The 16,494-nt window shown below is 37.1% G+C and overlaps 1 protein-coding gene and 1 pseudogene across 1 annotated transcript; both read right to left on the bottom strand.

Annotated features, from left to right (window-relative positions):
• Nucleotides 1–560: 560 nt before the first annotated feature.
• Nucleotides 561–1,500, bottom strand: LOC126070414 (olfactory receptor 2L13-like; annotated as a pseudogene).
• A 13,840-nt stretch (nucleotides 1,501–15,340) lies between these two features.
• LOC126070413 (olfactory receptor 2L13-like) lies at nucleotides 15,341–16,279 on the bottom strand. Its single transcript, XM_049874615.1, has one exon. The coding sequence runs from the start codon at nucleotides 16,277–16,279 to the stop codon at nucleotides 15,341–15,343; it is 939 nt and encodes a 312-aa protein (XP_049730572.1).
• Nucleotides 16,280–16,494: the final 215 nt, after the last annotated feature.

Raw genomic sequence — 16,494 nt, 5'->3', positions numbered from 1 at the left:
TAAAACAGTATAACACTGGTGTATTAGCAATATATGCAGGAAACAAACATACTATACTATATAAAATATGTAGTATATATTATATATATAATATGTACGTATATATTATATGTATGGTATCTGTATACAATATATTGTAAAAATATACAATTAACACCAATGTAGGTAAAATTTGTATTAGTTATAAAGAAATTTTTTTTTCTTTTTATAATATTACTAATGTTTTTGGTTAAATAAATATATTACTTAAATTAATTTAACTTGCATTTAACTTTTTAATGTATCTACTAAAACCAAAAATAAAAACAAACCCCTCGCCATCGAGTCGACTTTGGCTCATAGCAAACCTATAGGACAAAGTAGAACTGCTCCATAGAGTTCCCAAGGAGCACCTGAATGAATTCAAACTGCTGACCTTTTGCCACCAGGGTTTCCAATGTGTATACTATAAAAGTTAAAATTATGTGTGTGTCTTCTATTATATTTCTATTGAACAGCACTAGGATGTTCTTATCAACATGAAAAAGGAAAAAAAAAGAGCGCAATAAGGAGAGCCATGACTATTTTTTCTTGGAAGAGAATACTCCAAACACTCTTTTCATGGCCCCCCAGGACTTCCTTATTCCTCAGGCTGGAGATAATGGGATTGAGCATGGGAGTGAGGATGGTGTAAAAAAAGGCCAAAATCTCATCTTTTGCTGATGAGCAGAGATTCCTGGGCCGAAGATAGGTGTAGACAAAAGGTGCATAGTACAAAGTAACTAGAGTTAAATGAGTTGAACAGGTGGTGAAGGCCTTTGTGCTTCCCCCTTTGGAGCACATATGGTAGACAGCCAAAAGGACTCTGCCATAGAAAGCAGTGATGCCAAGGAAAGGAAGGAGGAGACAGAGGCTAGTGCTCACAAAAACCGTGTACTCATAGGCCCAGGTGTCCATACATGCAAGAGGCAACACGGCTGGGACATCGCAAAAGAAATGATCAATGGCTCTACCCTGGCAGTAAAGAATATGAAGAGCATAGACTGTGTGTGCCAAGGAGTTGATGGATCCCAAGATCCAAGACGCTATGATCATTTGGACACATGTTCTTCTATTCATAAGGTTGGGATAACAGAGGGGATGACAGATGGCCACATAATGGTCATAGGCCATGGAGGCCAAGAGTAAGACTTCAGAACTGGCCATTGTCAACAACAAGAAGCTTTGAATGCCACACCCTAGAAAAGAGATGCCTTTATGACCAGAAAGGAAATTGTAAACCATCTTTGGGACTGTGGTAGAAATACACTTCAGGTCCATGAGGGAGAGCTGGCTGAGGAGAAAGTACGTGAGTGTGTGGAGATGGGAATCCAAGCAAATGTAGTAAATCATGGTTGAGTTTCCCACCAAGGCCAGAAAGAATACAAGGATGATACAGAACAAGAGCAGCATGCTAGTTTGATTTGGGAGGAAAAGCCCCAACAAAATGAAATCGTTAGAAGTTCGATTCCATTTCTCCATGAAAACTTATTGTCTTTCCCTTCACCTAAAGTAATTCTTATCTACTATCTAATTAGTGAATGCCTCTCCCCACCCTCCCTCCCTCCCCCCTCGCATAACCACAAAAGAATATTTTCTTCTCAGTTTAAACTATTTCTCAAGTTCTTATAATAGTGGTCTTATACAATATTTGTCCTTTTGCAAATGACTAATTTCACTCAGCGTAATGCCTTCCAGGTTCCTCCATGTTATGAAATGTTTCACAGATTCCTCACTGTTCTTTATCGATGCGTAGTATTCCATTGTGTGAATATACCATTATCTACCCATTCATCCATTGATGGGCACCTTGGTTGCTTCCATCTTCTTGCTATTGTAAACAGTGCTGCAATAAATATGGGTGTGCCTATATCTGTTCGTGTAAAGGCTCTTATTTCTCTAGGATATATTCCAAGGAGTGGGATTGCTGGATCACATGTTAGTTCTATTTCTAGCTTTTTAAGGAAGTGCCAAATCAATTTCCAAAGTGGTTGCTCCATTTGACATTCCCACCAGCAGTGTAGAAGTGTTCCAATCTTTCCACGGCCTCTCCAACATTTATTATTTTGTGTTTTTGGATTAATACCAGCTTTTTTTTTTTTTGGAGTGAGATGAAATCTCATTGTAGTTTTGGTCTGCATTTCTCTAATAGCTAATGATCGTGAATATTTCCTCATATATCTGCTAGCTACCTGAATGTCTTCTTTAGTGAAGTGTCTATTCATATCTTTTGCCTATTTTCTTATTGGGCTATTTGTCTTTTTGCAGTTGAGTTTTTGCAGTAACATGTAGATTTTGGAGATCAGGCGCTGATCAGAAATGTCATAGCTAAAAACTTTTTCTCAGTCTGTAGATACTCTTTTTACTCTTTTGGTGAAGTCTTTGGATGAGCATAGGTGTTTGATTTTTAGGAGCTCCCAGTTATCTAGTTTTTCTTCTACACTCTTAATAATGTTTTCTATACTGTTTATGCCATGTATTAGGGCTCCTAACATAGTCCCTATTTTTTCTTCCATGATCTTTATCGTTTTAGTCTTTATGTCTAGGTCTTTGATCCACTTGGAGTTAGTTTTTGTGCATGGTATGAGGTATGGGTCCTGTTTCATTTTTTTGCAAATGGATATCCAGTTATGCCAGCACCATTTGTTAAAAAGAATGTCTTTTTCCCCTATTTAACTGTTTTGGGGCCTTTGTCAAATATCAACTACTCATATGTGGATGGATTTATGTCTGGATTCTCAATTCTGTTCCATCAGTCCAAGTATCTGTTGTTGTACCAGTACCAGACTGTTTTGACTGCTGTGGCCATATAAAAGCTTCTAAAATCAGGTAAAGTAAGGCCTCCTACTTTGTTCTTCTTTTTCAGTAACGCTTTATTTATCCAGGGCCTCTTTCCCTTCCATATGAAGTCGGTGATTTGTTTCTCCATCTCATTAAAGAATGTAGTTGGGATTTGGATCGGAATTGGATTAAATGTATAGATCGCTTTTGGTAGAATAGACATTTTTATAATGTTAAATGTTCCTATTCACGAGCAAGGTATGTTCTTCTACTTATGTAAGTCTCTTTTGGTTTCTTGCAGAAGTGTACTGTAGTTTTCTTTGTATAAGTCTTTTACGTCCCTGGCTTTTTTTAAATTTTATTTTATCTTCTTGTGGGCTACTATAAATGGCATTGCTTTGGTGATTTCCTCTTTGATGTTCTTTTTGTTGGTGTAGAGGAATCCAACTGATTTTTGTGTGTTTATCTTGTATCCCAATACTCTGCTTAACTCTTCTATTAGTTTCAGTAGTTTTCTTGAGGATTCTTTAGGGTTTTCTGTGTATAAGATCATGTCATCTGCAAATAGAGACACTTTGACTTTTTCCTTGCCAATCTGGTTGCCCCTTATTTCTTTATCTAGCCTAATTGCTCTGGCTAGGACTTCCAGCACAATGTCGAATAAGAGTGGTGATAAAGGGCATCCTTTTCTGGTTCCTGATCTCAGTGGGAATGTTTTCAGGCTCTCTCCATTTAGGGTGACTTTGGCTGTTGGCTTTGTATAAATGCCCTTTATTATGTTGAGGAATTTTCCTTCTATTCCTATTTTGCTGAAGATTTTTATCATGAATGAGTGTTGAACTTTGTCAAATGCTTTTTCTGCGTCAATTGATAAAATCATGTGTTTCTTGTTTTTTGTTTTATTTATGTGGTGGATTACATGAATTGTTTTCTAATGTTGAACCATCCCGGCACACCTGGTAGGAATCCCACTTCGTCATGGTGAATTATTTTTTTGATATGTTGTTGAATTCTATTGCCTACAATTTTATTGAGGATTTTTGCATCTACATTCATGAGGGGTATAGGTCTATAATTTCCTTTTCTTGTGGTGCCTTTACCTGGTTTTGATATCAGGGATATGGTGGCTTCATAGAATGAGTTTGGTAGTATTCCGCCCTTTTCTATGCTCTGAAATACCTTTGGTAGTAGTCATGTTAACTCTTCCCTGAAAGTTTGGTAGAATTCTGCAGTGAAGCTGTCCAGACCAGGGCTTTTTTTTTTCATTGGGAGTTTTTTGATTACCTTTTCAATCTCTTCTTTCGTTATGAGTCTATTTAGTTGTTCTACCTCTGTTTGTGTTAGTTTAGGTAGGTAGTGTGTTTCTAGGAACTCATCCATTTTTTCTAGGTTTTCGAATTTGAGTATACTTTTTCATAGTAATCTGATATGATTCTTTTTACTTCAGTTGGGTCTGTTGTAATATCTCCTCTCTCATTTCTTATTCGGGTTATTTGCTTCCTCTCCTGTCTTTCTTTTGTCAGTTTGGCCAGTGGTTTATCAACTTTGTTGATTTTTTCCAAAAGCCAGCTTTAGGTCTTGTTAATTCTTTCAAGTGTTTTTCTGTTTTCTATTTCATTTAGTTTAGCTCTAATTTTTATTATTTGTTTTCTCCTGGTGCCTGTGGGTTTCTTTTGTTGCTCTCTTTCTATTTGTTCAAATTGTAGGAATAATTCTTTGATTTTAGCCCTTACTTCTTTTTGTATATGTGCATTTATTGATATAAATTGGTCTCTGAGCACCGCTTTTGCTGTGTCCCAAAGGTTCTGATAGGAAGTGTTTTCATTCTCACTGGATTCTCTGAATTTCTTTACTCCCTCCTTAATGTCTTTTATAATCTAGGCTTTTTTGAGCAGGGTATTGTTCAGTTTCCAAGTGTTTGATTTCTTTTCCCTGCTTTTCCTGTTATTGATTTCCACTTTTATAGCCTTATGGTCTGAGAAGATGCTTTGTAATATTTCAACGTTTTGTATTCTGTTAAGGCTTGCTTTATGACCTAATATGTGGTCTATTCTAGAGAATGTCCCATGTGCACTAGAAAAGAAAGTATACTTGGTTGCTGTTGGGTGGAGTGTTCTATATATGTCTACAAGGTCAATTTGGTTGATTGTGACATTTAGATCTTCCGTGTCTTTATTGAGCTTCTTTCTGGATATACTGTCCTTCACCAGAAGTGGTGTGTTGAAGTCTCCTACTATTATTGTGGAGTTGTCTATCTCACTTTTCAATGCTGATAGAGTTTGTTTTATGTATCTTTCAGCCCTGTCACTGGGTGCATAAATATATAATATGGTTATATCTTCTTGGTGTATTGTCCCTTTAATCATTATATAGTGTCCTTCCTTATCCTTTATGATGGGTTTAAATTTAAAGCCTATTTTGTCAGAAATTAATATTGCCACTGCTGCTCTTTTTTGATTGTTGTTTGCTTGATATATTTTTTCCATCCTTTGAGTTTTAGTTTGTTTGTGTTTCTAAGGTGTGTCTCTTGTAGGCAGCATATAGATGGATCTTGTTTTTTAATCCATTCTGCCACTCTCTGTCTCTTTATTGGTGCATTTAGTCCATTTATGTTCAGAGTAATTATGGATAGGTATGAATGTAGTGCTATCATTTTGATGTTTTTCTTTTTTTAACGTGTTGTTGACAGTTTCTTTTTCCCACTTGATTTTATGTGCTGAGTAGATTTTCTTTATATTGTCATTTCCTCATATTTGTTATTGTTGATTTTGCTTCCGCTGAGTCTCTATTTTTCCTTGTATTTTATTTTGATGAGTAGGATAGTTTGCCTCCTTTGTGGTTACCTTATTATTTACCCCTATTTTTCTAAATTTAAAACTAACTTTTATTTCTATGTATTGCCATATCTTCCTCTCCATCTGGAAGGTGTATGATTATGTTTCTTAATCCCTATTTATTATTTTAATGTTGTCTTCTTTTATATAATAACATCACAGTTACCCTGTTTTGGGCTTTTTTTTTTTTTTTAATAATCTTGCTTTGTTTTTTTGGATTTCCCTGTCTGGGTTGACTTCTGATTGTTCTGCCCAGTGCTCTAATCTTGGGTTGATAACTGATATTATTGATTTTCTAACCAAAGAATTCCCTTTAGTATTTCTTGTAGTTTCGGTTTGTTTTTTACAAATTCTCTCAACTTGTGTTTATCTGGAAATGTCTTATTTTCACCTTCATATTTAAGAGACGGTTTTGCTGGATATATGATTCTTGGCTGGCAATGTTTTTCCTTCAATTTTTTAAATATGTCATCCCATTGTCTTCTTGCCTGCATGGTTTCTGCTGAGTAGTCCGATCTTACTCTTATTGGCTCTCCTTTGTAGGTGACTTTTCATTTATCCCTCTCTGCTATTATAATTCTGTCTTTATCTTTAATTTTGGCAAGTTTGATTATAACATGTCTTGGTGAGTTTCTTTTCAGATCTACCTTATGTGGAGTTTGATGAGCATCTTGAATAGATATCTTCTCATCTTTCACAATATCAGGGAAGTTTTCTGCCAACAAACCTTCAACAATTTTCACTGTATTTTCTGTTATCCCTCCCTGTTCTGGAACTCTGATCACTCGTAGGTTATTTCTCTTGATAGAGTCCCACATGATTCTTAAGGTTTCTTCAATTTTTAAAATTCTTTTATCTGATTTTTTCTTCAAATATATTAGTGCCAAGTGATTTATCTCCGAGTTCAGAAATTCTAGCTTCTATTTGCTCAATTCTGCTCCTCTGACTTTCTATTGAGTTGTCTATTTCTGTAATTTTATTGTTAATCTTCTGAATTTCTGATTGCTGTCTGTCTATGGATTTTCCAGCTTATTAAGCTTTTCATTATGTTCCTGAATAATCTTTCTAATTTCTTCAGTTGCTTTATCTGTGTGTTCTTTGGCTTGTTATGTGTATTGCCTCATTTCCTTCCTGATGTCTTGAAGGGTTCTGTAAATTAAACTTCTGTATTCTGCAGCTGGTAGTTCCAGGAATGCACTTTTATCTAGAAAACCCCTGGATTCTTTGTTTTGAGAGCTTGGTGAGGAAATCATGGTCTGTTTCTTTATGTGACTTGATATTGACTGTTGTCTCCTAGCCATCTATAAGTTATTGTATTATTTTATGCTTGCTTACTGTGTCATAGCTGAAATGGTTGGAGTTTGCCAGCAAGGGCCTATTCTCCTGAAATAGGCCCATGCAGGTCCATGCAGAAGGAAAAGGTGCTCAAGGTCCACGGACGGTTTATGCCTGGACAGGAGCCGCTTCTGTCCTGAGCTCCCCACTTAATGGAGCTAGCAAATTACCTTTTAGCCCCAGTTGCAAATTTTTTCTTTCCCCAAGGCCAGGAGGATGGCTCTAGGTGCTCATCAGGGTCTGTCTCAGGGCTAGGGATTCAGCCGCTGAAGCCAGCTTGGGGGTGTAGGGGACGCAGTAAAATATACACAAGTACTTAGCTTTTGCCGAGAGGGCCGTTCTCCTCAGGTTCCGGAGGTGTGAGTAGGCTGTGTGGCTGGCTGCTTCTCCCTGAGGTAACTGCGGCCAAGCACTAGTACCAGCCTTCTGCCACCTCTGGTCCAGAAATGGTGCCTGAGGGCTCCCTGTGATTCAGGTCCAGTAACTCCTCTCCACTTCTGAACATTCTCTCTCTCCCCCTGCTGCTCAGTTTGTTGCCTAACCTTGCCTTTTATGCTCAGGGCTCCCAGCTTGTCACAAATATACTTGTTTCACTTGTTTTTTTCTGGTCTTTGTTGTAAAGAGGGCTCGCCAGAAGCGTCTGTCTATTCTGCCATCTTGGCTCCCCCTTCTCTAATTAGAACATTTTTATCACCTCCCAAAGTAATCTTGTACCTATATCAATGAGTCCCAACCCCACAACCGATCTTCCTATCCTTTCCCCACCACATCCTTCATCCAGTCCTATGTCACAACCAATTCACTTTGTGTTTCTATGGATTTTGTATAAGTGGTATCATATAAAAAGTGGTATTTTGTGACTGCCTTATTTTACAAGGCATAATATTTTTTTGTTTTTGAGGTTTATTCATGCTGTAGCATTTTTCTGTACTTCATCCCTGTTATTGCCAAGTAAATTCAACTGTATGGTTATACCCTGTATTGTTTATCCATTCATCTATTAATGGACATTTGTGCTGTTTCTACTTTTTAGCCATTAATGGTGGATTTTTTTAGAAGTACGTTGCTAAGCCTGTCTTCCAAGGTGTTTACGTGTGGACTCAAATCTCCAACCTTTAGGTTAGCAACCAAGTGCTTAACAGCTTGGAGGACCCCTCAAGGGACCCCCTCATTGCAAAGATCTTCCTTTTTAAGCTGCTATGTCATGTTTCTGGGGATGGAGTTGTTTAAATCCTTTCTTTAATTTACCAGGATTTCTTAATGTTTTCATAGATCTTTTTTCATGAATTTTAGATGATTCTCTATACTTATCTTTTTAAATATTTTACTTGTCACATTATTTTTCTTCTGTTTCTTCCTGAGACTTCTCAAAAAGATATTAAAAGCATAGCTCAGGCTGCCTCTCAGCTGCTTCTTGCTATTTAGCACCAAATCAAGACTCACTTTTCTTGATTTCCATCTTCTCCAGGATGTTGATACAGCAAGTCCACAGTGTCTGCTTAGGTTATAACACTTTTAGGAAAATTACTTTATAATGTTTTAACTAGATTTTTTAGTTGCCTTCAACTGGAAGGTTAATCAGAATTTACTAATTTGTAAGTATTAGAAATGTAAGTCTCCATCTTGCTTTTTTATTTAATGTATATAGAATTCTTCCCTATAAGACCATACTGAATTAATATGACAAAAATTACTCACTTACATAAGATATTTTACATTAGAGTAGGTATATCTGAGGAGACTTGGTGGTGCAATGCTTAAGAGCTATGGCTACAAACCAAAAGGTTGGCAGTTCGAATCCACCACCCACTCCTTTGAAACCCTATGGGGCAATTCTACTCTGTCCTATTGGGTCCTATGAGTCAGAATTGACTCAATGGCAACGGGTTGTTAGGTAGTAGGTATGTCCCTAAGGGATGTTTCCAGAATTTGTATTATTAAGCCAAAGGGGAATTTTTAAATTTTGGCTTTACCAAAATTGTCCACCCTATAGGTTATACAAATTTACATATAATAACAATGTGTAAGAATGTGTTTCTGCCATCCCTCAGCAACACAACCCATTGTGTTTTAAGGTGTTTTGAGGCATCTGCTTTCTAGATGAATACTGATTTTTTTAGTGTAGTTTTATTTGCATAACTAAGACTGAACATCTTTTCACGCATTTTAGAGCCATTTGTATTTCCATTTATGTCAACTGCTACTCAATTTAATTACATTGTAGGTTTTATTGTTTCTTCCATTTTTTTTTTCTTTTTGGAAACCTTTGTATTTCAAGGGTCCCCATCTCTGTGTAATATAATTCAATATTCTTGTAAGTTGTATTAATCTTTTGTCTTTTTTTTGTAATTATCACTGCCATCTAGAGATGTTTATAAATATTCAAATTTATCAATATGTCTCTTAGAAATTATGATTTTAGTGTCATGTTTTAAGGATTATTTGTAGTTAAAATTATTTTTAATTTTTTTCCTGATTTCTTCAGAAAGTTTGCTTTTTTAAAATGTATTTAATTTATTTTTGGAAGCAATATGTACAACCAAACTATCTCCATTCACAATTTCTACATGAATGGTTCAATAGCATTAGTTACATACTTCACGTCATGTTACCATTCTCACTCTCTACTTGTATTGTTTCATCACAGTAGGTTCCCTACCACTTTAAGTTCTCAACTGTGCTTCAGATTAGGTATTGTCTGCTTCAGCTCATAGAGATTATTATTTAAAAGAGTGCTATGCTGAGCTCAGACATTCTTTATTAATTAATTTAAACTGTTACTTAGTTTGGAGCCCTGGTGGCATGGTACTTAAGAGCTCAGCTGCTAACTAAAAGGTCGGCAGTTCAAATCTACCAGTAACTCCTTGGAAACATTTGACGACATTGGACTTGGAAACACTACTTGGATACACAACTTGGAAACACTAGGGCAGTTCTACTCTGTCCTATAGGGCTGCTATGAGTGGGAATCAACTGTAAGGCAATGGTTTTTGGTTGTTTGGTTTAATGATGGCTTCAGGGGATAGTACTGGCTCAAGGATTAAAGATTATTTCTAGGCAGTAGATTTGGGAGTTTCCCCAAGCTCAATTGATCCAGTACGTCTGGTTTCCATATGAGTTTGAAATTCTGCTCCACATTTTTTTTTTTTCATTCTGATCAGGATTCATCTGTTGTGTCCTTAATCAAAATGGTCAGTAATGGTCACCGAGAACTATCCATTTCTTCTTCTCTCATGGTAATGGTGACACTAGTTTATGGATATAGTTAGACATGCAGTCCATTTCCTTCTGATTCCTGGATCATCTTCCTCTGCTGTTTCCAGGCAAATAGAGATCACTTGTATCTTGGGTGGTCACTCACAAGTTTTTAAGACCCCAGGCACTACTCACCAAACTAGGAGGTAGAACAAAAACTCTGAAAACAATGTTAGGCCAATTGACTGGATAGACACGTGAAGCCATGAGTCAAAACCTTCAAACCAAGAAGAGTAATCGCGTGAAATATTTAGTTGTATCTAAGTAGTATCAACTGTTTTTTTTTTTTTCCCCTTGTGGTTAAAATAAGACAGTTTATTTGCCATTTTGCACCCCTTCCCTTTATTTCCCCTGGTGCACAGCTTAATGATGACAGGATGACAGCTTCATTAGTCTGATTGTGTACCCATTGCCTTTAGTTGATAACTAAATTTCAGATCACCGTAGACAAAAATTCACTACTTCCCAGTGAGTGATTTCCCCTTTCCCTCCCTCTTCCCACCTCCCCTCCTAGTAACCACTAGTAACCATTGGTCTGTATATAATTACTTATTCTTGTCATTTCATATAAGTAAAACCATACAATTGTCCAGTCATAATTGTTTTATTTCACTCAGTGCAATGTCGTCAAGGTTCATCCATGTTGTAGTATATATAAGGACTTCATTCTTCTATTTCTGATTAGTATTCCACTGTATATACTTACCACATTTTGTTTATCCATTCATCTGTTGAAGGACACGTGGGTTGTTTCCAGCTTTTTCCATTGTGAATAATGCTGCAAGGAACATCAGTGTACATATGTCTGTTTGTCTCATTGCTTTTAGGTCCTTAGGGCATATATCTAGAAGTGAAATCACTGGGTCCTATGGTAATTCCATGCATCCTGAATTGTATCATTTTACTTCTGCATAATTAATGTAAGATACCGTGTAACCATGAGTACATTCTGTGAGTTTTTATATGTTCTTTGTGACTGTTCCAGCAAATTATTGCACCTAGAAATAGAAAGTGAAATAATCGGAGAAGTGGGAAGGTGGAGGTATATTTTTGTCCCACAATGTAGGAGCCAGCCTTACTCTGAGTCTGGTTCACAATGCTTACAGTGTGTTAGGACCACAGAAGCATTAATCCCACAGGGAGCCAGAACTCTGCATACTTTGACTGAAATTATGTTAGGAATAATAACGTCGAACAGTGTGTCTTCTGATTGAGTTGAAAAAGCACCCTTCTTATTCAGAGAATAATGTTCAATTTTGCCCATGGTCTATTACAAAAGTTTTTACATGTAATTTAAAGTGTCTTAGGACTCTTTATACTGTGGGAGAAAGGGGAGAATATAGTTTTGCACAAATACATTCCCCTCCAAAATGCTTCCTGAGTGGTCCGTAACAGCATTTTTTTCTGTCCTAGGCTAAGATATTTGGGTGAGAAAAGTTAGAAATCTCAATGTCAATGTCCAAAATCTGATCCTAGAGACTATATTCAGAGCAGGAATAGGCACCTGTTATTTTTATTTTAATTCCAGAGGAAAATGTGATTCAAGTAGAGCAAATGAATGAGAGGCATCTGAGACTGAGAATCCAGTACTCATTTCCTTGCCATTTAAGGAGGTAAAAGGAGGCTGTGGGCACTGATCCCTTGACTTTGCATAGAGAAACTATCTGGTTATACTATGCCTTGGTTCTGTCAGGAAACATGACCACAGTTTTTATGAACTAGTATTGAAGCTGTCACAGAGGCTTCCCCCACTCTAAGGCAGTTCTTCTCCCCCCTTATAGCTCACGAACTGCTGTTTCATTTGGCATCAAAGTCCCACACACAGCAGCCTGAGATCTCCACACGTGTGTGGGACATGAAGCACTGTGGATGGAACTTGACCCAGACCTGAAGTTTGCTGGAGAGGAAGACTGTTCTCCTGCACACAGCTGCACCCAAGGCCATTTGCACAGCAAAAGTTCACTTCCTTTGAAAATGACTCAGCACATGGACCTTCAAATACGGACATGGGAGGGACCATGATGTCAGATTTTGGGTGCCAATCCCACTCACTGGAGACTGGAGGTCATAAAAGCTCCAAGTCCCCTGGTGCTGGGAGTGGGTGGTCTTTCAGCGGCTAGACCCTGCATTGCTCCTTGTTTGCACAAACAATAAATTTCCACTTTCTGTTTCTCTTGCACGTGGTGGTGTTGTGTCTGTCCTATTTCTATTGGCTAATAAATAAGACAGGACAAGAACCCATGTTCTGTTACAGTATCACATGTCAATAAGCACAGTTGAGTTTCCAAATGACACCATTAAGAAAACTGATGTCTCCAGCATTTGCATGTCACAGATATGGGCTATTCTGTTGGTATGTTGTTGTTTTTAGCTCCCATCAAGTCAGTCCTGACTCAAGGTTATCCATACACAACAGGATCAGACCATTGTGATCCATAGGTTTTCATTGGGTCATATTTTGGAAGCGGATTACCAGACCTTTCTTCCTAGTTTTTCTTTGAAGCTCCACTGAAACCTGTTCAGCATCACACCAACATGCAAACCTCCACTGACAAATGGGTGGTGGCTGTGACTGAGGCACGTTGGCTGAGAAAAGAATCTGGGACTCTGGAATGGAAGGTGAGAATTCTACCACTGAACCACCACGGCCCCCTCTGTAGGGGAAACTCAGACCAAAATGGCAATGACAGTGTAAAGTGGGGATTAGGAGCCATGGCTTTAAAAAAAAGAGAAATCTGACTTCTAAGTCTAGTGCTACTTTTCCCAGCACTGTGACCCAAGGTAACTTTTGAAACAAAGTGGAACAAATATCAGAACCACAGTTTTGTAGGGAGCTTTAAGTTGCATATACAGGTTATGCATTTACACTTAGTAAACATTAAACATTCAAACCAAAAACCATACCTGCCGCCACTGAGTCGGTTCAGACTCATAGTGAGCTTGAAGGACAGAGTAGAACTGCCCCATAGGGTTTCCAAGGAGTGTCTGGTGGATTCGAACTGCTGACCTTTTACTTAGCAGCCATAGCTCTTAACCACTATGCCACCAGGGTTTCCTAGTAAATATTAGCTGGTGTTATCATCCTGATTATTACTTATCTGCCATGCACTTTGATTTGGAAGGAAACACAGACATAAAAATGAGTGTCAATTTAACTATGGTGTCTTAAAAACATAGAAGTGGATGTTTGTGGAAGAATAGGTTACCTGTGGATGCGAGGAGATGGAAAGTGAATTTTTACTTACTTCTTAAAAAAAAAAGGCAGAGCTGATATTGGCAGACAAAAAAATGAGGAGTAGAATTTTTCATGAAGGGGAAATGGTTTTAGCAAAGTTTCAAATGTGTGGGGACATGAAATGCTACAGGTGCAAGCTAGAAAAAAAAAAACAGGTGCAAGCTAGAGGATGGCAAAAAGTAAAGTTAAACATAATGTAGATTTCAGAAATATTTGAATATGAGTTTAAGTCTGGAACTTGTGAACCTAGCAGGGAATAATTGTCTTAAAAAGGCAGAATGACAAGATCATGTCTATATTTTAGTAAAATAACTTGGATGTTAATATATTTTAAGTTAAAATGAATTCCAGCTACCAAAAATGGGAAGATATTAAAAGAGTCCCTGGAAAGACATTGGGAAAGTGAGCTTCAACAATGAATACAGAGTGGGGGGGGGATAGTCTCTTCTAGGTCCCCATTTTTTTTTTCCCCCATGATCATTAAAAACTCTTCCTAAACAATTTCTTTGGTAAGTTTGAAGTAACTGAAGTTTATGAGTAAAATAACAATAATAAAACTTTCTTTAAACAAAACATGGTGATTTATTAGCATAGAATTTCAACCTCTGCAAAATCCCTATTTTCATTTTGTTTCAATGCTGTAGCCCCAAGTAGATCTAGACAAATAACATATGTGACTACAAAAACTTCTTTAAGGTTATTTAAATACATATTTTTGTTCATTTGAATGTAGAATAAATCATCTATAATTCTCTTGCCCCTATCCAGGTCATTTACCTCACTTATAGCGATTCTCACTATAAGTCAGAATCAACTCAATGGCAATGGGTTTGGCTTTTTGGTTTTAAATTTATTGAAATAAAAAATTCCTAAGTCAAGAAACCACTTGCCATCGAGTCTACTCAGGCTCATAGTGACCCTATGTGTGTCAGAGTAGAACTTTGTTTCATAGAGTTTTCAATGACTGATCTTTCAGGTGTATATCTCTAGGCCATTCTTCTGAGGCACCTGTGGGTAGACTCAAACCACAAATTTTTCAGTTAGCAGCCAAGCACATTAATAGTGTTCATCGCTGGAGGACTCCAAATCAAAAAAGATCTCTCCAAATAGTCTTGTAAAAGGAGACTAGGAAAGGATGAACAACAGATGTCAATTATAATCAAGATATACATGCTAAAAAGGAGTAAAACAAATAAACTCTTAAAAAGACAACATTAGCATACTTATTTTGGTTAGTTTATATCCAGTCACCCATATTTTATACACCACATATGTACTTTTATACACCACAGATATATTCTTTCCAAAACATATTCCTGGATGCTCTAAAATTGTGCTGTCCAGCACTGTTGCCACTGGACCCATGTGGCTATTGACACTTGAAATGAGTATAGTATTAGATTACAATGTGCTTTAAGTATAATGTATACATAAGATTGTGAAGACTTAGAATGAAAACAATGTAAAAATATCACATAAATACTTTTATATTGATTACATGTACAAATGATAATATTTCAATATAATAATAAAACATTATATTAATAGTAATATATACACAAAACATACTATACTATATGTGTGTATGTATGTGTATGCATATATGTTATATGCATAGCATATGTATGTAATACATTGTAATAATAGAATATACAATAAAATCAATATAGATAAAATTTACATTAGTTACATTACTAATGTTTTGGTTAAATAAATATATTATTTAAATTAATTTCACTTTTGTTTAACTTTTTAATATGTCTACTAGAAAATTTAAAATTACATGTGTCTTCTGTTATATTTCTATTGAAAAGCACTTCTCTAGGATGTTCGACACAACACAAAAAAGAAAATAAAGAAAAAGAAGTAAGAACAGCCATGACTATTCTTTCTTAGAAGAGAATATTCCAAACACTCTTGTCATGGCCCCCAGGACTTCCTTATTCCTCAGGCTGTAGATAATGGGATTGAACATGGGAGTGAGGATGGTGTAAAGAACAGCCAAAATCTTATCTTCTGCTGGTGAGCGGAGATTCTTGGGCTGAAGATAGGTGTACACAAATGGTGCATAGTATAAGGTAACTACAGTTAAATGAGTTGAACAGGTGGTGAAGGCCTTTTTTCTTCCCTCTTTGGAGCGCATATGGTAGACAGCCAAAAGGACTCTGCCATAGGAAGCAGTGATGCCAAGGAAAGGAAGGAGGAGAAAGATACTAGTGCTCACAAAAACCATGTACTCATAGAGCCGGGTAGCCATACATGCAAGAGACACCATGGCTGGGACATCACAAAAGAAATGATCAATGGCCCTGGACTGGCAGTAAGGAATATGAAGGATATAGGCTGTGTGTGCCAAAGAGTTGATGGACCCCAAGATCCAAGATCCTATGATCATCTGGACACACATCCCTCTACTCATACGGTTGGGATAATGGAGGGGGTGACAGATGGCCACGTAACGGTCATAGGCCATGGAGGCCAAGAGTAAGCCTTCAGCACCGCCTGTTGTCAAGAAGAAGAAGCTTTGAAAGCCACATCCTAGGAAAGAGATGCTCTTCTGGCCAGAGAGGAAGTTATGCACCATCTTGGGGACGGTAGTAGAGATGTACATCAGGTCTGTGAGTGAGAGCTGGCTAAGGAGAAAGTACATGGGTGTGTGGAGACGGGGATCCACACAGATGATGTAAATTATGGTTGAGTTTCCCAACGAGGCCAGAAAGAATACAAGGATGGTGAGGAACGAGAGCAGGATGCCAGTTTGATTTGCGGGAAAAAGCCCCAACAAAATGAAATCGTTAGAAGTTTGATTCCATTTCTCCATGAAAGCTTATTGTTTTAATTTTCTTGAAAGAAAAAAAAAATGAAGAAAGAAAGAACAATAGCTTAAAAAGGAATTTAAAATTCATTAATGTTTGTTTACATTTTTCTTTTTCTAACTCTTCATCTTTTGTTGAATTCAGTTTTGGAATGGAATGTCCCAACCTCTTCCCAATGTATTATCTGGTAAGCAAGTGAGCAAGCCATGGAGAAAAGCAG

This window comes from Elephas maximus, chromosome 2 (genome assembly GCF_024166365.1).
Source record: "Elephas maximus indicus isolate mEleMax1 chromosome 2, mEleMax1 primary haplotype, whole genome shotgun sequence".
NCBI lineage: Eukaryota > Metazoa > Chordata > Mammalia > Proboscidea > Elephantidae > Elephas > Elephas maximus.
This window is presented reverse-complemented; position numbering and strand designations above follow the sequence as displayed.